At 36.0% G+C, this 24,760-nt stretch overlaps 1 protein-coding gene and 1 pseudogene across 3 annotated transcripts in view; both read right to left on the bottom strand.

Moving 5' to 3' along the window:
• Foxj3 (forkhead box J3) overlaps positions 1–24,760 on the bottom strand; it is a 152,108-nt gene that overhangs the window by 11,902 nt on the left and 115,446 nt on the right. For 2 of the 3 annotated variants that reach the window (XM_004645945.2, XM_023706192.1), the window contains 3 exons: positions 18,590–18,691; positions 8,734–8,862; positions 4,114–4,288 (listed from right to left, as the gene is read on the bottom strand). In XM_004645945.2, the coding sequence (XP_004646002.1) occupies positions 4,114–4,288; positions 8,734–8,862; positions 18,590–18,691 (406 nt within the window). The remainder of the gene's footprint in view (positions 1–4,113; positions 4,289–8,733; positions 8,863–18,589; positions 18,692–24,760) is intronic. The other variant, XM_023706194.1, reaches the window with a different exon arrangement.
• LOC111813945 lies at positions 7,218–8,004 on the bottom strand (annotated as a pseudogene).

The raw sequence follows: 24,760 nt of genomic DNA, 5'->3' as shown, positions 1-24,760 counted from the left end.
TCAAGTATATCTATGTTGAGTCTTGAGAAAGTTGAATAAACATTAGAAAAAAAGTGGAAAAGGTGATGGGTTGCATTTACAACCCATATGGTTCCCTATAGGTATTTAGCCCAAATTTTTGACTAAAAATTTGATAAAACCCAGTTGTTACCAATCTCTCTGACTGTTAAAAAAAAAAAAAAAAAATTAATGTATTTGGTACAGGGTCTCACTACGCAGCACAAAGTTACAGTGATCCTCCTGTTTTCAGCCTCCCCAGCAATGGAATTACAGGTGTATGTTACCATGCCTGGTCTCAGTGGCTAGCTCAGAGTGCCTGGGGGCGGGGCTGGTGCAGCATGTGGTGTCGAGGATGGAACCCCAGACCCTGCGCTTGACCAAGCAGGCACTTAAATCTGCTGAGCTAGTTTGCCGGCCCTCAAAAAACTCTTTAAACCCCAAGTGGCTTGAACCCTTAAGACTAAGCAGAACAAAACAAAATGGCCATCTCCACTATCTTCAACACTCTTATGGAGTTGTTTTTTTTTTTTTTTAATGCTGTACTGAGAATTGAATCCACAGCCTGTGCATTGAGTTATTTATTTTTTTTTGGCAGAACCAGGGATTGAACTCAGGCCCTCGCGCTTGCCAGGGAAGCGCTTATTCTACTGAGCTATCTCCCCAGCCCCTGTGCATTAAGTTATAACCCCAGGCCTTTTTAGTTTTTATTTTGACACAAGGCCTCACTAAATCACTGTTGCCTAGGCTTGGTTTTAACTTGTTTTACTCTTACCTCAGCTTCCCATAAGTGCTAGGATTATAGGAAGCACCACTAACATGGTTTACGGAATTTAAGGATAATTTTATGCATTAAAAATGCATATCTTTTGGTACCACGAAGGGAATTAAAGCCTCTCACTGCCACTTAAACATTCTAACTATGCAAAGCTAATCTCACTAAGCTGCGACTATCTAATTTGTAAATGAGCTTCAGGAGAGTACTCTGCTTTAGAGTTGTTGTGATGCCATAAGGCAAATACAAGAAGAACTCAGTAAAGGTCAGTTGTTTAGTCCAGAAGTATCTAATGATATATGTTTGGTTTGCAGGTAGTTAATAAAACAAATCTTTATAATATCTATTATATAACTACTTTCATATTCCAAAGAATAGTCCATAAACTATTTTGGTGTACCAAACATGAAAGATTTTATTAGCTCAAAAAAAATTTACACAAGACAGTGTCAAAGAGTAAAACTTTTTAACTCATATAATTGTCCTTACATTTGTTCTTGCACTGGCCTTGGAAAACTCATTTATAGGGAATGGATTATCACAGTAAGACAAAAGAAAGCAATACCTTTATTATCTGTTACCTACAAAATCCTAACAGTGAAGCAAGAATCCCAGTTTGGGTTGCCAAGGTAGAAGGACTACAAGTTCAATGCCAGTCTAAGGCTTATGAGACCCTATCTCAAAAACCAAATCAAACCCCTATCATTTAAGCAAAAACCAAAAATCATGAGTAATCTACACCACCATTTTCAATCTTTCTTCTTTGCACTGCAGATCAAACTCAGAACCCTGAACTTGCCAGACTTCTGACATTGCGCTGTCTCCCCAGCCCCAACATTTTCAATCTGAAATTGAAATTTGCTGCTATATTCTATTATATTAATTTTTTGAGACAGAGTCTCACTATGCAGTTAGGCTAGCCTTGAGCTCATTCAGTAGGTCAGGCTGGTCTTAAACTCACAATAATCCTCCTGCCTCATTCTCCTGAGTACTGGGATTATTGGCATGCACCACCATGCTTGGCCTAGCCTCTATTCCTTTTTTTTTTTTTTTTTTTGTATTTTAGGGAAGGGTCTACAGGGTGTTCAGGGTCTCACTAGTAGATTGGACTTGTAGTGAGGTGTGTGGGATTGAACCTCTACCCCCTGTGCCTGCTTGCAGACACTTTAATCCACTGAGCTATTTGGCTGGCCCCATTACTTCTAAACAAAACTAAACAAAGCAAAATATTCTTTCAGAAGCTTATACTCTGTAAAATGGATAAAGCTGCAGCTTTCAAATGAGGGAAGGAAACCTGCTAGTATCTCCCTCCTCATTTGCATATTTTTCCTCCTTCAGTCTCTGAGACCCTTACAAAAGCACAGGGCTCTGAAGGGGACAATTTGAAAACCAATGATCTAGCCCAATGTGGTCATTTTACAAATAAGGATATGGAGATCCAGAGAGGCAAAGTTATAGAATCTGGACCAGAATCAAGTTGTTAATGTTCCTTTTTTTAAATGTGTAAACTATAAACACCTACTTTATTTTTTAAAAATTAAGTTTATTGGTACACTTTAGATATATACCATGAACATATATATGTGTGACAAAATGTAACTGTGGGCTTCAGAAATTGTCACCACTGTTTCTTAAAAGCCAGTGTTGTATTATGGTTACAAAGGCCAGAGTTGCTTAGAAAACTTCTAATTTTTTTTTTTAATTTTATTTTGACAGTGCTAGGATGTCAATCCAGGAGCCTGGTCATACTAAGTTAGCAATGTACCACTGAACTACACTCACACTCCCATTAATTCTTTTTATACATTCATATGTAAAAGTTTAAGATACAATCTGAGGAAACATGACTCCTACTTCAAAAATATTAACTAGAAAAAGTATATATTGATATACAAGCTATCAATATATAAATTATGTATCTCACACTGGTATATAATGCTCACTTTCATTATAACAGTGATAAGCATTAACATATAAACTGTAAAATGACATGAATTTTTGTCTATATTGCTCACTGCTATAAACAGGCAAACTCTGAACTACAGTACTGTGTGCTGAATGCATTCTTCCCTCAAAATTCGTAATTAGAATTTAACCCCCAAGTCACAGATTGGCAGGCACAGCAGTGCATACCTGTAATCCCAGCAACTCAGGAGGCTGAGGAATGCAAACGTGAGGCTAGGAGGGACAACTTAGCAAGAGCTTATTTCAAAATAAAACAAAAAGTGCTGGGGACATAGACTTATAATAAAGTGCTTTTTTAGATTAAATGAAAACCTAGATTTAATTCCTAGTACTGTAAAAGGGAAAGGTGGGGGCACGCTTTAGGATTTCATTAGGAATTAGTACCCTTGTAAAAGGGCTCAAGGGAATTAGCTAGTTCTTTGCCCTTCTATCTCTACTGCCTTATAAAGATGCAGTATTCAGATTCAGTCAATCTTAAGACTTCCCAGTCTCCAGAAATAAATTTCTGTTGTTTACAAATTTCCCAGTCTTGGGTTATTTTGCTATCACAACAGGAAAGGAATGAGACATAGAGCAAAAATAGTTAATCTGATATATAATTAACTAGGAAATGCTTCAATGGTAGAATTTCTAATAATTTCTGACTGTTCTGTGAAAGAAAAGCAATATGGCATTTTTTGATCCCACTGGATGTCTAAAATTAAACTAGTAGCTAATGAGACAAAAACACATTACAGCAATAATCTAACATTTGGTTGACAGTACTGCATTTCAATTAAATCCATTTGTAGGATTAAAATCTAATTTATGTATTGTGTAAAACAACCAGAGCTTATCACTAGCTAGTATGTTCACTTTTATGATACATACAAAAATCACCAACTTGGGGCTACTATAGCTCTCTTTGCATAACATGAACCAACAAAAGCTGGACCATCTAGTCTTATAGTACAAACACTACGCATGCCACTCAAACACTTTACATGCCAAATTATCACTGTTAACCATGGCAGTCTTCTTCATGTGACACAGCAGGACCAGAATTTCTCAACATAGTGCTCCCAGAATTTTAGTAAACACAAAGTAGGAATGCAAGAGGAAATATGCCACTCTTCCATATGTGCTATGATGTAAATATGCAGAGCATAACAGTAAACCCATAAAACACTAATTACCCAATTTTTCTTTTGGGTGGAACCAGGGATTGAACTCAGGCCCTCATTCTACTGAGCCATCTCCCCGACCCCTTAATTACCCAATTGTGATCGGAATGATAATGTCCTAAAACTAAGGAAGTATAACAGTTTCTGTGTGAAAAAAATTAAATGAATATTTTTCAGTAAAAATTTGTTGTAAAAAGATTTTTTAAAACTCACCTTGCTGACTAAGTGACTGCTCAAAAACTGACTTGTAAAGGCTCCGAAATGAGGCACTAAGATCTTCAAAATTATATTCTGAGAAAAGTAGTTGCTTGTCTCGTTCTTGAAGGTTGTACTGTGGCTGCTGTTGAGGAGTTAATGACTGAGAGACTGGTTCTGGATGATTTGCCACCTAACAAAGAAAATACGCATAACCCAGTAGCTCTAAAACAAATAGTTACATGTCATATGTAATTGAAATCATCAGTGTCAACAGCGGAACCCAAAAGGACCCATCTTTGGACATCTGCTCGATAGGTATGTATGCCTTTAGAAATACAGAAAATAAAATTATTAGCATGGATCTTGAGGAACCATAGAAATCTAATCCAACATCTATATCCTCAGAAGGGAAAAGAGTTCAAAGAATCTTAAGTGAGTTGACCACTCTATCCCTAAGTAATAGTAACAAGAAAACACCTGAAGAAGATCCTGAAGAAAAAAGAAGAGATCAAGGCCTTGAGCTATGCAGAGAAAAAGGAAACACCTCCAAAGAATTATCTTTGGAGGCAGAAATGACTAGAAATAAAATTAGCAAAAGATGATCAGCTGTATTTTTTAAAGATTATACCAAAAAGTGGTAAATTACCATTTGTTTAGTATTTTGAAAATTAAAGCCTGAAAGATTAAGGTCTGAACATTCACTGAAAATTTACAAGACTTTTAAAATAATATTCATAAGAAGTCTGCAAATAACATGGAAAAAGCACTAATTTTATGTAGAGGAAAAGCTTCCCCCGGCACTTCTGTGGATCTTACACCGCACCACACAGACCATGTAGGCAGGACTTGATGGCAGGAGGCGTAAACCTTTGTGGAAGGCCTTGGGGTTATCCTGAACATGAGATGGCTAGTGGTCTTCTGAAGAACAAAGTCTCTCTGTCCTATCCTGTATAAGGCAGCTCTGCAGAAGCTTTTATACACCCTTCTCATCTGACTCCCTGGTTCAGTGAGGGATGGAACTTTCTGGGGTTTACTCCCAGAAAGAATACAGCTGGTCACACTACTGTTTGGAATCTGTTCTTCTACTACAAAGTGACTCACTACTTGTTTAATCTGCCATTTGGATCTTGAAGTTTGGCATTGTTGTATGGGACCCACAGAACAGACACCATGGTTTTTGTTTTTCTTTTGGTACCAGGGATCCAACTCAGGACCTTGCACTTTCCAGGCAGACACTAATACCACTGAGCTATATCCCCAGCCAGACACCATGTTAATCTGGCTTATCCTGTACCTGTATATCACTTACACAAATTCAGACATTTAGTCTGCATAAGCAATAAAACTGTCTTCTTGCTTGTGGACTCACTCTCTCTACAGGCTCGATCTATAGGATATATGACAAACGAGCACCAGCTACTGCATTGTTGCTTAAGAACTTGACATCTTTTTTTTCATAATTTTATTATGAAAATAATAAAATATTATAATATTATGATAAACAGATAGCAATGGGACAGTTTCAATAATTAACACACTGCATATATTCTTCTTAGTGGTTAATTGCTGTACAAGATGCGGACTTGAGATCCCATTTACAAATACCATTAGAACAAATCATTCTATTCATTAAGAGAATGTAACTATATATCTATCCCAACCACTTTGAATACACAGATACAAAATGGACATTCATCTGTATACACCTTTTTTTCTAAGTTCCGTTATTTGAATATTATAGGTGTGTAAAGGAACTTGACATCTTGTTAAAGTGATATCAGTTTGTAGTGTCTAGCTTTCAGCAGTAAAGTGTGACCTACTTATGACGGGCATAAAAGGGATGGTAGTTCCTTCTAAGATGCTCCTTTAACTTTTCCTTTTATTATGTTCTTTTTGATACTACTGGCCTCAAGATTTTTTTAGGCAGTACCAGGGATCAAACTTTGGCCCTTGTGCTTGCTAGGCAGATGCTTATACCACTGAGCTATATACCTGGCATTATAATTATTTTTTAAAATAACTTAAATCATTAAATCTTTGCTTAGTTTACATCAATGCTCCAAGAATTCTTTTTATGTCATTGACTTTATTAATGAATATTTAATTCACTAAACAGAGTAGGCTCTCTGTATCGATGGGTTCAACATTCATGAATTTAACCAAACACAAATAGAATATTCAGGGGTGTGGACTGGGAGGGGACTGCATTTGTATTGAACAGATACCAGCTTTTCCCCTTTGTCATTATTCTCTAAACAGAATTGTCAGTATAACAACTATTCCAAGCTGGGGAGACAGCTCAGCAACTTACGTGCCTACTGGCAAGCACAAGATCCTCAGTTCGATCCCCATGATACCCCTCCCCTCTAAAAAAATTCCATTATATTCACATTGCCTTACATAATCTAGAGATGACTTAAAGTATATGGAAGGACAGGAGTAAGTTACATAAGGGACCTGAGTATCCTTTAATTTTCTAATCTACTAGGAGCCCTAACACCCATCCCTCACTGAGGGATTACTGTCATTTTCAGCAAGGACACATGAAAACAGGGGCAGGATACTTCTGCATATCAAAGATAATCTTTCACTTTGCCTGAGTATAATATTTGTTATTCCATATCTAGTCCTTGTATCTTCTGACTAAAGAGAAACCTAATTTGCATTTTTATATGTAACATTTCTTTTGCCAGGTACATGTAGATTACTTCAGATATTTTAAAATTTGCTATGTATATAAACATAGTTTTTTTCCTCATTAATTTTTTTCTAGGTCTCAACAATACTGTTAACCTGTTTCTTCTAAAAGCTGCATGTCTATCAACTTTTCTACTTTCTTCTGTAGGGATACCTGTAATTCTCAGTTCTCCGTTTACTGTGCTTTTAATTTTAATTGTTTCCTCCGTATTCTGAAAATTTTCTTTCCCCAGAGCACTGATTACAGTTTTGCCAAGTCAATTTTCTTACTTCCTACATTCAATGTAAACTTTTTTTTACTGTTACAAAATTCTGTATTAAGTGCTATAAAAGAATACAATAAATTCTTTTAAGAAATGGAATTGTATTGAAGCTTGATGATTCTTATAATAAATAGAGTACAATAAAACTGTAGTTGTTGGTTAAGCTCTATTATTGTTTTTAATTCTCTTTGACTTTTTCTCCTGGCCTTATGTTAGCTTTTCTGCAGGTCACTTCTTTAATCCTTTCATTTTCCTGGTTTGTAGTTTGCCTAGGTCTTGTTTCTGCATATGAATCCTTTTGTAAGTTGTACCAAAAGTATCCTGAGACATATTTTTCTTCTTCTTTGGCTTAAGACTTGGCATTTTCATAGATAACTTATAAAGGTCATCTGAAGCCAGGTATGTCCTCCTCAGAACAAGGTCCAATGAAGGTCCCATCTCTTCCAACTCAATTTATGGCGTTCTGCAACCAGATTTCTTCAAAAGCAACTTACAGCTGCGAAAATAAACCTTCCCCTTCAGAACAGTGAAGTGCAGAACATACTTAACCCAACCAGACAGATATTTGCCACCATGAGGCCTCTAAAGAAATCTTAGTATCTTTTAGAGACACAAATTTCTTAATACCTAATTCAATCATATCCAGCATGTGGTAGTCATACATACAACCTATTACTAGGTTACTGTGACACTTCTTATTATGGGATCCAAACATGAATAAAGCACAATCTGGCTTCCCTGAAAAGAATTCCAGTGATGTCTAATCTTCAAATGGTCTTGTAATATTTTCCTCATCTTTCAGGACTTGAAGTGCTGCTGCATTCGCATTTCCCCTTTAATCACCCATGGCGTTTTTATTATTTTCACCAAGTTTTGGTTCTCTGTTCTCAAGGAATCTCTTGGCTCTTTTTGTTTCGGGCTTTACAACTCGGTCCAAGGCGTCCATCACTACCATCCCAATGTAAATTTTAATTCTGCTGTCACAATTTTGTTTCCTTTGCATTATTTTCTTGTCATATATTTCTCCCTTTGTCTTTTTGTTCAGTGGGGTGTTTTGGTGTTTTTGTCTGACTTTCCTCCTTTATATGCTCATGATAAAACAGGAGGTGACCTCATGAGATCAAGTTTATACTGATGAACAACAGTGTACAATACAGGGCTCTGTTCTCTGCCCAATGGTAGGAACAGCAGCCAGATGATCTGGAAAGAAGCTATCAGATAACTCTAGGGTTGTGTTCTTGTAATAGGTAACAAATAAGCACAGAAACAAGAACACTTACATGGGTCATTTTTTTGGCTTGGCTCTGAATCCCTCTCTCAGAACTACAGCTGGAAGATAAAATTAGTACACACATCTTCTAAGTTATTTTTCCCCAAAAGTGTAGAGTATCATCAACTACGGGTCCACTAATTTTTCCTACTATAGTTGATTTTATATAAGCACAGAATAAAGTACATCAAAATATATAACACACAGCACAAATGTATATTTATACTAAAGTAAAAATATAAATATCAAATTAAAACACTGTTAATGTAGAAGTCTGTGCTACGAAAAAATTGACTAGTGAGAAATATAAATCTTCATTTTAAAATGTGGACTTAAGCCATATTTGCTTTAGTTTTAAGCAGTAAATGAGTATCTGACCAAAAGGCAAACTTCACTAAGACTTACCGGTGTATAACTATGCACACTTCCAACGCTGTTCAAATTAACAGATGCCAAACTCTGGTCTGAGAGACTGTTGTTAAGGCTACTGCGTGGGCTATCACTACCGTCCTGATCAGTATTGTACAATGTTACCTAGAATCAAAAAGAAGTAGTAACTAAATACATAGTTCTTATAATAACAAGTACTTTTAAAACAACTATATATGACTGCTCAGCCATAAAGGACAAACTTTATGGCTGTAAATGGAGGTGCCGGGGAGATAGCTCAGTAGAATAAGCGCTTGCCTGGCAAGGGCCTGATTTCAATCCCCGGTTCCACAATAAATAAACAAATAAATAAATAAATGCAACTTGAAAACACAGAAGTGAAATAAATCAAGACTCTTATGTGTAAATATCATATCATCTTCCTGGTATGAGAAACGAAAAGTGCAAATAATAAGGCCTAGAATGTACAACAGATTTTGTGAAATGGAAAGTTGTTTAAAGGAAAAAGAAACTGAAAAGGGGGAAGGAAAAGGGAGAAAAAAATAAAAGGCAGCTATACTATTAGCATCTCTTAGTTCACTGAAAAGGAAGGCTCACGTCAATATCAACTGGAGAACTGTTTATGCCTATATCTTGTACTGAGTAGTTTGAAGATACAATATGCCACATATTAACTGTCATTCTCCTATGATTGTTATGAAATTCTGTTGTACCTTTTTAAAATAAAAAAAACTATATGAAAACAAAACAGCATATAGCAGTAAGACAAAACATCAATGGCCTCATGTTTAAAAATGCACAGTAACGCTGAACTTAGGGGTTTAGATGGAGATCAAACATAACCAGGTGGACAAAGTACCCAAGAGTGCCACCACATTTACAGAGCTCATGGCCAGATTAACCCATGCACAAGCTCCCCCTGCCACATGAGATGACCCTCACCAAAAAGGAACAAATTATTCCTGAACCACAGGAAGTTGCAAAGAAGAACAAGACATCCTACAAGAAACCGAAGAAACAAAAATGGTGCGGGAATAAATCAGGCATAAAAGAAATGCAAATACAAATGTTACTTGCCAAAACAAAACTCAAAACCAAATCAAACAAAACAAAACAAAACAAAACAAAACAAAACAAAAAAAAACAGTGGTCTTTCAGATGGTGTTTATCCCAAAATCCCATGTCCTCAAAGCCTAATCCATATTCAACACGAAATAATTTTCTTAATATTCTCAAAACTAAAGGACATACTTGTATAGAAATATATAAATTCAAATTTATCAGGTAGTTAATAGAGACTATATAGATTTTTACTGTTAAATATTTTTATAATGTATATTTATTTTATTTAAGCTTTAAGAAAATTATTCTATCAAAACTTTAGGCATCACAAAAGCATATAAAACATAGATTAAAAATGATAATTGTTATATTCTTAAATGGAAATGTAACTTTCAACATACTGAGAAAACCATACATAAGTGATCCAACTTTTAGAAATAATATGCTAAATATACACATTAAATGTGGAGGCCTATTATGTGAAACTGTTGAACATGGTTAACTGGAAGAGGCTGGGGACTCTTGTAGACTTACACCATTGACAGTGCACTTTTTTTTTTTCCCCCCCAGTGGTTTAGTTTGTCTCAAACATAAATTTCAATTAGAAACTAAAAAGTTATTTTTTAAACAGAAAACTAACCTTACTTTCATGGTTCTGATCAGATACTATTACTAACATTAATGTTCATACTTTCATGAGACTAACCACTTAACAGATTACAATGAACATTACTTGGGCAGTGCTTTTGTTTATCCCAAGTACTGTTCAGGCTGGTGTCATTTTAACCAGTTAATTCTTATACTGAATATATTTGATAAAATTGTCACTTGTATATTTCTTGTTATATAATCTTACAAAAATTAACAGAAATAAATGTAAGTTTTGGTCATCCTGTACTTAAATAATTGGACCAGTAAGTGGTTAATACATTTGATATTAATAGTTTAACTAATGTACAGCAAATTCTTAACCACCATTAGAATGTTAACCTCCGAGTTCCCAATAATCGCAAACAATCTGTTTTCTTTATAGTATAGTTAATAAATATTTGCTGAATTTAGTAACCAACTGATTTATGATTCTGTCTGTGTTAAAAACAGGATAGTGACCAACGCTCACTAACATCTGCCAAGTGAGGTTGAATACATGAAAAATTAGGCATGTATGTCTTAAACTACACTCCTTAGCTAGAAATAAATCTTTAGGTAATTTCTAAGGGAATGTTAGAAAAAAATAACGGAATAAAGAAAACTCTGGCAAAGACTTTTCTGGTGAAAATTTCCAGTGTAAATTTCATGAAGATCAAGGGTATAGTTCAGTAATGACAAACCTTTTAGACATTTCAGTGACAGCAAACAGCCTGCAGCAGAAAGCATACTATAGGTTTGCCACCAATGGTACAGGCCCCTAGGAATAATTTTTAGAACTATAAAACAGTATCAACAAATTGTAAGCATCTCAAGGTCACTTTCTTGGCCATTTTCTCTTGCCCATGCTCAATTACCTGTCACTAAAGCTGGAAATTTCATCACTTTAGACAATTCCTCTTAAATTTCTTTAGAGGGAAGCTAAACATTCGTATTGATGAGCAAAACACACAAATTCTTTTATTTATTGCAAAACAGGCATACCCATGTAATTAAAGTACAGAGAAACAATTCTTAAAATTTGATGTCAGGCCCCTTTCAGTTTTAAGAATTAGAGTCCAGGAGCTTTTGTTCATGTTGATACATCTATCAATAACTGGTATGTTAGAAATTAAAACTCAAAAAAATTTTCTATTAGTTCTTTTATTTTTTTTGTATTTAATCTTTTTTTTGTTTATTCATGTCCTTTATTTTTTATTAGTTCTTTTAAAATCAACATGTTAATGTAAAATTATTTCCTCCATAAAATAAATAAAATGGGAAGACTGGTCTTGTTTTTCAGTTTTGTAAACCTCAGTGTATGGTTTAACAGAGGACAGGTTCTCACTTCTACTTCCACATTCAATCTGTTGCATGTGTTGTTTAAGTGGTGATCAGAAAAAACAGCTGGTAAAGGGAGAAATGTTTCAATAGACTTTTCAGGTAAGTGTGGATGGTCTTCTTTGACAGTGGATCAAATCATAACAATGGCAATTTTTGGAAAGTAAGCTGTAATGTGGAATCTGAACCATGGCAATAAATTTTCATACTCTGCTCCATTAAAGTGTTTTACCTTATACTTTGAATGGATCGTATATCCATGCATAATTTTGTAACATCATGCACGGGTCACCTAGAAAATAATGATTTACTAAGTTATACAGATCTTTAATTTACTAAGTTGATGTTCTAAATGTATGACTTTATCATACAACATAAAAACTGTACACTTGTTAACATTACCCCAATCTCTTTAGAGACACCTTTCTAAAGACTGGAAAGCTATCAGTCTCACTGTAGTGGATATGTTTCCCATAATTATATTTTTTTCTTAACAGCTCAAGAAAAAGATAATGTCAATAGTTTTCCTTGAGGGCCAACCAGATACCTGAGCAGACCGAAGTGCCTACTTAGGCAGTCTCAGGGACCAGAGTTTGATCCCTGGCGTGCCTGCCTTGCCCTGCGGCCCTGCTGAGATGGTAACTGAGACTGGGCATGGTGGCATGTGCCTGTAATCCTAGTGCTTGGGAGGCTGAAAACAGGAGGATCACTATGAGTCTGATCTGTGTAGTGAGACCCTGTAGACCCTGTACTAAAAATAAAAACAAACAAACAAAAAATAAAAATAGTTTTCCTTGAAGCAACAGGCTACCTTGGAGCTTTTGGGTTTTTTTGTTTTTTGGCCGAACCGGGGATTGAACTCAGGCCCTTGTGCTTGCTAGGCAAGCACTTATTCTACTGAGCCATCTCCCCAGCCCCGCTTCCTTGGTTAATTTTCAAAAAAAATTTGTCAATCCCCAAAATAATCACTGTCACTTGTTCTTTCACATACACCAGTGGCCCCTAAACACAGCAGCTAGTTAAGCTTTCAATTCAATCACGCAAATGCTTTTCCTTAAAGTAACAAATGTAATTCAATCTCCAGAAGTGGTGTATCATCCCCATATCCTTCCACAGAATACTAAAAAGATGTGTACTCAAAGTTTATAATTAATAAAACTTTTTCCTGCTTTACCAAAGATAAATAAAACAAATTTTTATATTAGGGTACATGGCAGTGAAGAATACAACAACTGCTGAGCACAGTTAGTGTTGCCTTCATTAGTGCTAAGACATTAACAGTTTTACACACCACTATTCTTGCCACAGCTGTGAAAATGAAAATACAAAAACATATGTTGTTATGAAAAGTTGTGACTCACAGATTCTCTATAGAGGTCTCAACTACCCAGAGGTCCAGACTGACCAGCTTTGCATAAGACTGACGCCTCTAGTACCAGCACTCCACAGTCCCTGCTCACACGCTTCCCAGTCAGCACTCAGAGATGACTGCTGTCCACATGTCATCGCTACGTGGATTTCTATCACTGCTGCTTGGTTTTTCTACTTTTGAGCTAATTATAAATGGAATCGTATAATATATGGTTTTCTTGCTTCCTAAATTCATATCTGCTCTTAACATTATTTTCTTCTTCGCATTTTTAGAAAAATTCATTCTTTTCTTCCACTAAAACTTACTGTTTTATCACCTATATTTAGCTCTCAGAACCATTATTTATTGAAAGACAGCACTTAATTCTGTTGTATGAATCTGTCTATCCTTACTCTAATACTATACCACACTTTTGGCTAGTCTTACTATTTGGAAGCATAAATCCTCTACTTTTCATCTTTTTCTTCAATTATCATTGGACACTTGGATTCCCATTCACATTTCAGGATCAGCTTGGTATTTCCTAGACCACTATCTTCCCCCAAAAAATATCTTACAGTTTTATCGTATTAAATCTGCAAATCAATTTCAGAACTTCTGACTTCTTTATGCCAGTCTCCCACATAAAAATTATCTATGTCTTTTTGTTTTCTCCTAGTAATTTTTCACAGTTTTCAGTATAGCATTTATCATTCATTTAATATTAGCATTTTTGGATCTTTTTATTTTATTTATTGAAGTAAGAGTACTGCTAAATATCACCCAAGTAAGGATCAAATTTGAGATCCTTCTGCCTCAGCCTCCCAGAGAACTAGGATTACAGGCCTGCACTACCACGTCTGGCTGAGTATTTGATGTTTTTGAACACTAATACAAATGTTATCTTTCAAGCTTTATTTTCTGCCTGCAGCTAGTACAGCCAAAAATGCCACAAATTAACACTGATCTTGTATAAAAAGATCCTGTTAAAAAGATCTTATACACAGAAGCTTTAAAAGGCTCTAATACTTTACCTATACAATCTTTTCAGTTTTCTGCATAAACAACCATTTCATCAGTGAATGATGACTCTAGGATTTGGGTTTCTTATATCACCCATATATTCAATGTGTCTTTCAGCTTCTTCATAAAATAGCTGTAACTTTGCTCTTTTCTACATTAATCTTATTATCCACGTCACTTCTGGCTGCTTATTTTCTCCACATTGTAAGATGTTTTTCACCATGCCCGGTAAATTTTAATTACATACCAGACAGTGTGGTTTTTACCTTGGTCACACCATATTTTGTATTCCTATAAATGTTCTTGAGTTTACTGTTTGTCACTATTGCAATTATTTTTTAGGTAGTATTTTTATTTAATCTACATCTGATTTCCAAGAAGGGGCTGATTTGCCAAAACTGATTTACATGAACTTGTTAGTCTATAACGGTTGTTGTATCCTATTTCTAGAAAGAGATTCAAAGTTTCAATCAACATTTCCAACAGTGAGAAACCTTAAAGCTCAAAGTTTTGTTTCAATTATTGTTATTTTATATAAGCATTTTCTAAACTTTTATTACTCTTTAAAAATGTATTTAGTACAGGGTCTACAGGGTCTCACTACACAGATCGGAATCATAGAGATCCTCCTGTTTTCAGCCTCCCAAGCACTGGGATTATAGGTGCATGCCACCACATGCAGTCTCAATCTCCGCCTCAGCACGCCTTGGTGACAGGGCCAGCATAACACACTGGGGATTGAACCCCCTGTGTCGGCCTATTTAACCTTTGTTTAGTCTAGCTGTATATAATTAAGGCTATGATTTTAACTCACTCTTATAGGCATTGTTATGTCACATTTGTATTTTTCATCAAAATGTGTTCTATTTTCTACTGTGTTCCTTTAATCTATGATTATTTAAAACTACAATGCTGAACCTGGAAATTTTGGAGTAATTTTCTGGTATCTTTTTGTTATTATTGCTAAAATAATCTGCACCTTGTCAGTCTTCTGAAACTTGTTGAGACTTCCTTTAGAATCAAACATAGATCCATATGTGGTTAATTTTGTAACTATTCAATGTATACTTTTTAAAAAATGCATACTTTGGAGGAGTATGGTTGTACATGCCTGTAATCCCAGCAATGAGGAGGCAGAAGGAGGATCAACGTGAATTCAAAGCCAACCAGGGCTACAAAGTGAGTTCAATACCAGTCTGAACAACATAGCAAGACCCTATCTCACCAAAAAAAAAAAAAAAAAAAGTTTGGGGCTAGGAATGAAGCTCAGAAGTAAAGTGCCTTCCTAGCATGTCCAAGGTCCTGGGTTCAATCTCTAATATGTCAATAAAAAATTATATTGTGTAACTGTTGGATGTAATACATACGTGTGTGTGTGTGTGTGTGTGTGTGTGTGTGTGTGTGTGTGTGAACTGGGTCAAATTTCATTTTTGTGGTTCTCTCTTTTTTTTAACCTAAGCTTTTTTTTTCTTGTCTTAAATTCTGCTTGCTTGTTCCATGAGTTCACAGACAGAAATATTCATTTCTACCACTGTAATACAAAATTTGTCCATGTCTCTTTTCAGCCATCTTGTAGGCAGCTAAATTAGATAGAAACTGCATAGGCAGTCAGATGGGTAGGCCCTCAAGGAGACAATATGGAAGACAAGGTTACTTTCCAATTTTGGAAAAGACAGACACTCCCATTATGGGACAAACCTCAAGAAAAAATCGTAAACAAGTGCAGCCAAGTACTTTCGTAGGGATGGACATCAGGGATTGATATTCTAAACAGGTATCAATCACCTTGAAAGAGCCAGGAGGAGTCACTCCCCCAACAGGAAGAGACCCTGTTCCATAGTCATGCCTGCTTGCTACATGACTCATTTGCCCATTTGGTCCTGGATTCAATCAATTTTACAAGCAATGGTGGTTGTAACCTTGCTGGTTGACCATAGTTTAGTCCCACCTCATGCCCACCGCAGCAAATTCCCATGGTTTCCACCTTAGACCCCCTCACCATGGTTTTGCTCTATAAAAATCCCCAGAAACCCAGATTCTGGGACAACCCACTTGGGTCCCCCTTCTATCCCTCTCTCAGACAGGAAGTTTCTTTCCCCCAATAAATATAATTCTGCTCTTAAACTCCTTTTGTTTCTAAAATTCATTCTTCAGTTTTAGAGAACAAGAATTCATCCTGGTACCTTTCAGGTTGGGAGTTTCACTCCACTATACCAATGTCATCTTTTGAGATTATGTAATTAGACATACAAATTTAGCTTTATACTTTGTTTGCTTTTGTTAATGAAACATCTCTTTTTTTGGTAATTTGCTTTCTTTTTACAATCCTTTACAAGCAACAGATGGTTGTTAAAATCTGATAGGCTGTCTTTTAAAACTGAGTATTTTATGTATTTGCATTTAATGTAAATCTTAATGTAATTAGATTTTAAATACTATTTGCTTTCTTTTGGTCCCATCTCTTTTTCTTTTTCCCTTCTTACTTTTGAATTATCCAAAGATTTATTTTGTTTCCTTATCAGTTGTATATTCTTTTACTATTTTTTAATAATCAAGAGCAGAGGTTCATAAGGTATAGAACTTATGTCAATAAATCATGAAAAATTTTAGAAGCTCTGGATATTACATTCTTCCAAACAGCATTTAGTTTTCTTCTTGCTAGAAGAACATTTGCATATTACAACTCATCAATTTCTGTTTGTTCAAACAGAATAAGTCTTTTAAGTAACAACTTTAAGACCTAGAATACTTGCCATTCCTCTCCTTCTTGAAGACCTGAACTATAATTTTTATCTCTTGCTTTATAAGACTGCTGAATTCTGCCTAGTGGAAGTAGTACTTTGTGACTGAGGCCAAGCACACAAAACTAGTAGTTAGCAAATGTCTAAAGTAGATAGTTTACAAAGAGCTGAAGTCCTTTCTGAGAGGTTCCTCGGGACCTTGACTCAAAATGCAGCTATCGTATAGCCCTAAACTCCAGTGTTTGTCTGTAACTCAAAGACTGCTCTAGGCTGTTCTGTCTACTCTCCATGCCATGCATGAAGAATTGGCAAATGTCCCCAAGGAATTCTGCAAGGTTTATCTCAATTTGTTTGCCTTTGCTCAGGAGTGTTGGCCACTGGAGTCCTAACAGTCTTAATCTCTACTCTCTCCCTCCTTTTTTAGGGAGGGAGATTTTACAGATGTCTGATGTTAGCCATCCCCATTACATGTGAAAGAAGGTAGAAAACTTCAGCTCCGTCAACACCATGTTATTTGGTCAGAAAATTAAGCATTATTCATATTGCAGAGCAGTATTAGAGCCTTCTTATTCTAACCCATGTACTTCACCAGAGTTGTTCTATCTAGCTGGTCATCATTAAGAGATGACTGCTGGGAATACATATTGCTAGCCCCTATTAACAAGGGTAGAGAAACAAACTTGGCATGACTGCACTGAAATTCTAGGATCATCACCCACCAACAAAGATAAACAGTCCCCTCCCCTAAATGACTGATATAATTCCACAGACGGCCTTGTGGGAAAAAAGTAATATTCTATACATGTTAGTGGCCAGTTCCCTTTCTAAACTGAATACCTGACTGTCACGAAGCAAAAAGATCCTTTGAGTACTATTTCAATTCGATAATATATTTAGGCATGTGCTTCTAATGTGTGCCTAAGAAGAAGAAAAGATAAAAACAATGAAATAGTACTAATGAGAGCCAGAGAGGAAAGGGAAGGAAAAGAGGGTAAAAGTCAGATAATGCAAACAAGACTGGAAGAGAATATGAGTAGGAGGATGACAGGTATAGGCTTCAGGGGATGAAGGATCGAGCATAAGAGAAACACACACACACACAAATGAATTTATGAAACTCTCAGACCTTTTTAGAGTTCTGAGGTGAGAGGTTAAGAAATTACTTTGTAACAAAGAAACATTTGTATCTCTCTAGGTATCTAATCACTGAGCATAAAGTTTTGATTCACATCACAAAACATATTCAACCTCCAAATACTGCTTCTGAATATGTGCTTAAACTTAAATATCAGAACAGGTTGACTTACTCCAACAAACTCTATTAGGTTGCCCAAATTATTTGTTTTACTAGATCATTCTGGCTCCCTGAAATTCAAACATCTTTTTTCAACATATATGTGAAGGGGAGATCAAAGTTTTAAAACAGTTCAATAAAATGCTAGCTCAGAAATTCTATCGATGGGAATAGGCAGAATCAAGATTTTAAATTAAAAAAAAAAAAAGATTTTAAATTAATAGTTTCCCAGTAAGCACCTTCTAATTTCTGAGAAAATTTTCTTCTAATTCATACATACCTCAAAATATTGTATGAATACAATAAGCATGAATAGATTAAGCAAATTTACATAACCTTGAAGCTTGACCATATACAGATCTCTATCACTATAAAAGCAAATTAAATATATTACTCAAGGATATTTCAAAGATGTTCAAAAAGTGGAATTACTTTGTTAGTCACAGTGTTGATTGCCAGAGTTGGAGAGGCACTTCCCGAAATAATACACTCCATTCCCAAAGAATCTGAATCTATGCTATATGGAGTTGAGGCCTAAAATACAAGAAAATACATAATCATTAGCTCATATATCCAGCAATTTTAATACAGTTCAAGGGATTTCATCAAATTCTCTAGCATCCAGTTTTGTATATAGTTTCTGAAAATATGTAGCTACTGAAGTACCATCTTTATCTTACTACGCTACTGATCAAAAGTACACTGATAAGAGTTATTCCCTAACAACTCTTTTAATGTGCTACAGGATTGGCTGGCAAAAATTGCCAACAAACTTCTGTAGGGGAGACAGCTAGCAGTCGTCTAATATCCATTCTCTTTCTACCCCTTTAGTAACAGAGCCCTATACAGTTCTCTATAGCTACTGACTGCCTTTTCCAAAATCATTTGCTATGGTCATGTGACTAAAGTTGGCTAATGAGAAGCAGGGACTGAGTACATCTCTCCCCTGCCCCCCAGTACTGGAGATTGAACTAAGGACTTACATGTTAAACTGTATCCCCAGCAGCTACTCCTTTAAAAAAAATTTTGAGACAGGGTCTTTCTCTCAATTATCCAGCGTGGCCTTAAATGTGGGATCTTCCTGCCTCAGTCTCCCACGATGCTGGAATTAAAGGTATGTACCACCATGCAAAACTACATCTGTAAGTTTTGCAACACATCTCTGAATGAACTTGCCCTGAAATCTCTTTCCCCCTTCCTCCAGGTGGCATAAAGATGCAGTGGTCCTATGCTCAACCATGGCAACTCAAGTATTAATACTCTGGGAAATGCTGGGCAAACATGATTGGTAAGAATCTGAATGACCTTGAATAGAGTTTTTATCTCCTGACCGAATCTACCAGCTCAGACTTTTACCTGGGAAGAAAAGAAATTCCTCTGGTTTAAGCCTCTCAGTTATCACTTATTATTCTTTTGTGTTTAAGAGAATACTGTGAACAATATTCCAAATATATACAGAACTTCATAGGTGTTGTGTGCACAGCTAACGCAGATGTCCAAAAAAAAAACCAGTGAACGTTAGGGGAGGGGAAGAGGTTTAAAAAAATTAAGATGTTATCTATGTGTATCAACTCATGAGGAATGTAATAATTATATGCTACAAATACGTAGAAATTTTAAAAATACTGAAGGTTTTCTGCGTCTAGCACTCTGAATGCCCTTTTTCTCTTTCTTCCTTCCATGTGCTCCCAGGAGTGGCCTCAGTGATGAAGTCAGGGAAGGTGAAGTGAGCACCAAGTGTCCAGGATGCCAGGTTCATACGCACCCTCTGGAGAAAACACTGGTACCACACCTGACACAAACTGAACACATAGTTTTAAAAAGTAATACTTGAGGCTGGGGTGTAGCTCAGGTACAACACTTGCTGACCATACACAAGGTACTGGGTTCCATCTCTGGCACCCTGAGTAAAAATAAAACAGAAGAGCAAAAAACTACAACCAAAAGAACAATTTCACTGAGCCACATTTCAGAGGTCAATTTCTTAGCACTAAGTTCCTTAGCATGCATTTCTTTCATCAGGTAATCTAAACAACCTGAGGATAGGGAGCAGGAAACATGACTGAAAGGAAGGGAAGACACAGAGCCAAACATACAGAGTGCTGGGCACTGAGAATGAGGTGAAAATGGAAAAGGGATACAGAGAAAGGAGATGGAAGAATCATAAAAGTAATTTTTTCTCTGGTTTGATTGTATTGTCAGTTATGTTAGTTTAGTTATATATGAGTTAACACAGATTACCTTAGAAAGCTACAAATACTATGTTCCTCTAACTCAACTCAGTTGTCTCAGCCCAGACTTCTGGCTCATTAATTCTTGCTCTTTACTGGTATAAAAAGGGAACCCTGTGCTATTTTATGCAAATTACTCAAACTTTTTGCTTGTTTCTTAATCTATAAAAAGGCCATTCATCAAGTAATTCATGTAAAACAGCACTGTACCTGAAATATACAATTAATGTTAGCTATTGTGATAAGCACTAGACTATGACTGTTACTGATGCCAGAATATGCAAAGGAACACTCCATACTAAATAATGAGAAAGGAGATGAGGCACTGTATTCCCTTACAGTCAGATTTACAATTTAACTATTATTCATTAGACAGTAAATTTTAAAAATCTTTTGAGTTAATATTTCTTCATACTTTCATTTTTCAATACAGGCAGTGAAGGTCACCCTCTTAAAAGTGTAGATGTTCTCAACAGCACAGGATATAGTCCTTATTCAACTTGGAGTAAGGCAGTATGATACTGCTACAACCAATCTTCTGCTATTAACAACTTTAAAGTATGGTAGCAGTGGTGATGGCTCAGCTATTTGAGATTTCTGAAGAATAAACAGAATAGATATAGAAATCAAATTTCACTAACTGGATGAATTTCCTATTTTTCTGCAGCTTTGTCCCAAGGTTGGGCAGGACTTTTTAGGTATAAAGACCTAGAGCTATTTTTTTGTCAAGGGGAGCAAGGAAAAGCGATCAAGTAAAATAGCTAGAACAGAAGGAAAAGAGAATTCCATACAAGGGGAAAATAAAAAATGATTCCATAGTTCTGTGTGTGAAACACCGTAAGTTGAGCTAGGGAGATAGCTTGGCAATCTAAGCACCTGCCTAGCAAGCACAAGGACCTGGGTTCGATCCCCAGCACTACATGCAGTGCCAGCCCTGGAACCCCAGGCGCATTGTGCTGGCCACCAAAACTGGGCATGGTGGCACGTGCCTGCAATCCCAGTGCTGGAGAGATTGAGACAGGAGGATCACTACGAGTCCAAGCTGCGTGGCGAGACCGTGTACCAAATAAATCATTAAAAATAAAAAGGAAGAAACACAACATAAGCTGATCGCTAAAATATGCATATGCAGATTAGTATCAAAGTAGAAGCAAAAAGGAATCCAGTTCAAATTCAGCCACTGTCCACAGAAGAGAATGAATTTACAGTTTGAGTCTAACATAGTCAACTTCTTGCTAAAATAAAGGTATCAATATTTTACACAAGATTTTAACAGAAGCCAGAGTAGGTAAAATATAATATTTACAATCTACAAATATAATTCAACATTACCTAACATATAAGTAACAAGAAAATGGAGCCCTTCTTTAAGAGAGAAAATAACCTAAGATGTCCATGCCAAAAAGATAATGGAATTATGAGACAAAGATTTTTTGGTTTTTGGTTTTGTTTTTTTGAGACAGGATCTCACTATGTAGTTCACGCTGTCCTTGAATTTATAGCAATCTTCCTGCTTCAGCCTCTCTAGTACTGGGACTACAGTTGTGGGCCACCATACCTGGCTGAAACAAAGGTTTTAAAGTAGCTATTACAATTATGCTCAGTGAAATAAACACTTGCATGAAAATATAATGAGAGAAATCATAGTGAAAAGGCAACAAAGTAAAAAATTTAAACTTGAAAACTATAATTTCTGAAAGGAAAAAAAAATCAGTGGATAGGCCTTATTTTAAAATTAGAGTAAAAAAAGAGGAAAGACTCAGTAAACTCAAAGATCACTAAATAGCAATTACCTAACCTGATGTGGGGGAAAAGAAGCAGGAGAGAAGAAAAGGAAAAGACAGGGAAAGAGAAAAAAGTCTCAGAAAGCTGTGAATAATCCCAAATGTCTGATAAGTATCTGCCATTTCTAGGAAGAGAAAAGGATAGAAAATACATGGAAGAAATAATGATAATAAGTTTAGAAACTTAATGGAAGACCAATTTATAAATCTGAAAAGTTCAATGAATCACCATAAGACTAAAATCACAGACAAGTCACACTAAAGTCACACTGAGATTCTCATAATTGACTTCAAAGTAAATACAAAAGCCAGCCAAAGAGAAACAATGTATCACATACTGAGAAACATCAACTAGGCAATGACCACAGATTTCACATCACAAATGGTGTAAGTCCTTAAGACAGTGAACATCTTAACAAGTGCTAAAGGCAAAAATAAATGTCAACCCAACTGTACATCTAATGAAAACATTCTCAAGAAAGAAAATGATTAACTTAAAGGGAAAGAAAAAAAGTCAAAACAAGGACATTTCCAGAGAAACGAAAATAAAGTGAAACCTACCTACCTATATCTATCCAATCTTTTTTTTTTCCTTCTGTATTTAGGACAGTGTCTACAGGTCTCACTACACAGATCAGACTTGTAGTGATCCTCCTGTTTTTAGCGCCCCAAGTGCTGGGATTACAGGCATGTGCCACCACGCCCAGTCTCAATCACTTGTCTCAGTGCACCCTGGGGACAGGCCGGCTCAGCCTCCAGGGGATCAAACTCTGGCCCCTGCATCTGCCTAAGCTGGCAGCTTTAATCTGCTGAGCTATCTGGCCAGTCTCATCCATCCATCCAATCTTTTGAGAACCTTACACATTATAGTTCCAGAAACAGAAGAGATATCCAAGAAAGTATCAAAAATATTTAAATTTTAAAAATTATATACTATTAAAGACAGAAGTTGCAATATACTATCTTGTAACTTTTATTCTGTATTCAGATATACTTCATATTATGACTATGGGGAATAGAGAGGGAAAATGCAAAGAGGACCTAAATAACAGGAAGATTCCTACACATATGAAGTGGCAAAGTGGTAGAATATTAACTGAGCATATGGCAGAATATCAGAGATGCACTATATATTAAAATCCTTATGCCCGGAATCGTGGTGCATGCCTGTAATTCCAGCTAAATGAGACCTTGCCTCAAGAAAAAGTATTGAATCTAAATGAAAACATGTAAGTCTTCTACAATGAACTAAACTTCATTCCCCAAGAAAATTAAGCAAGACTGAATGAATGGAGAAATGTCGTTTTCATGAATTTGAATAAATATTATGATGTTTATTTCCCCCAGATCTTAGTGCCTTAAGATTTATAGTGTAAGAAACTTTTTGAGAGTTACAATAATGTTCATTTAGCACTGATGATAACTTCATAATTATACAGATGTCAAAATTCCTCAGCTTGTAGGCCTTAAATATGTAGTTACTAGTATATAAACTATACTTCCATGGTGTTACAAAACACCAAAGCCTCATAAAACTTTTCTTATTTACTCTTTAACTGGGTAGGATTTCTTCCTTTTTAAAAAGCCCCAGGAAATTCTATTTACACACATATAGTGGAGGTAACATGCAGGGTCTCTGACATAACGTGTACTTCAATACACTGATGCAATTAAATACTCAGTTCATAACTAAAGTACTAATGCAGAATATGTACATTTCTCTGCTCACTTATACTCTTCCTTTTACCTGAATCTCCACTAACTTGTAGAAGAGAAACCGAGTCACAAATCACACAACAATATCAGTTACACATCCAGATGTACACTATCCTACCTAAAAGACTGTCTTTTTTTCTCTCTCCGTTTCTTCAGTTATCATCTGGACTACATTAGAATTAAATCACCTTTGAAGAAAATCAATTCAACTTAGCTTTTTTTTTGGGGGGGGGGCAGAACTGTGGATTGAACTCAGGCCCTTGCGCTTGCCAGGGAAGCGCTTATTCCACTAAGCCAACTCCCTGGCCCCACAACTTAGCTCTTTAGGAAAAAAAGTCTTCCATCTCTATGTTCAGGAAAGCTGAATAATTGAGGATGGAGATTTTATATATATACATATATATGTAATATACATATATATATATATATATGCCAGTGTGCTTATGTTTTGGGTTTTTTTTTTTCTTCCCAATGTTTATTTTCATACCTTTCCTACAACCATAGTCATTATTATTTTTTTAAAATTTATTTATTTATGTGTGTGTGGCCAGCTCAGCCCACCAGGGGGCGGGACTGGCTGGCATGTGGTGCTGGGGGATAGAACCGTGGTCCCTGTGCTTTGCTCAGCTTGTTCTAAGTAGGTGCTTTAGACCACTGAGCCATCTCACCAGCCCCTACGACCATAGTCATTAAGCATACATGTTTCTGTTCTTCCAAAACATGTCTTCCTGTGCCAAGATCTGTTCTAAATAACACAGTGTCACTACCCTAACAGGACTCATATTCTAGTGGCGTGGGCAAGGATAAACCAATAATGTATAATATATTCTTGTTAATGAAGGTAATCTGCTGCTTTTTTTTTTTTTTTTTTT

This window comes from Octodon degus, unplaced genomic scaffold (genome assembly GCF_000260255.1).
Source record: "Octodon degus isolate 3935 unplaced genomic scaffold, OctDeg1.0 scaffold00245, whole genome shotgun sequence".
NCBI lineage: Eukaryota > Metazoa > Chordata > Mammalia > Rodentia > Octodontidae > Octodon > Octodon degus.
This window is presented reverse-complemented; position numbering and strand designations above follow the sequence as displayed.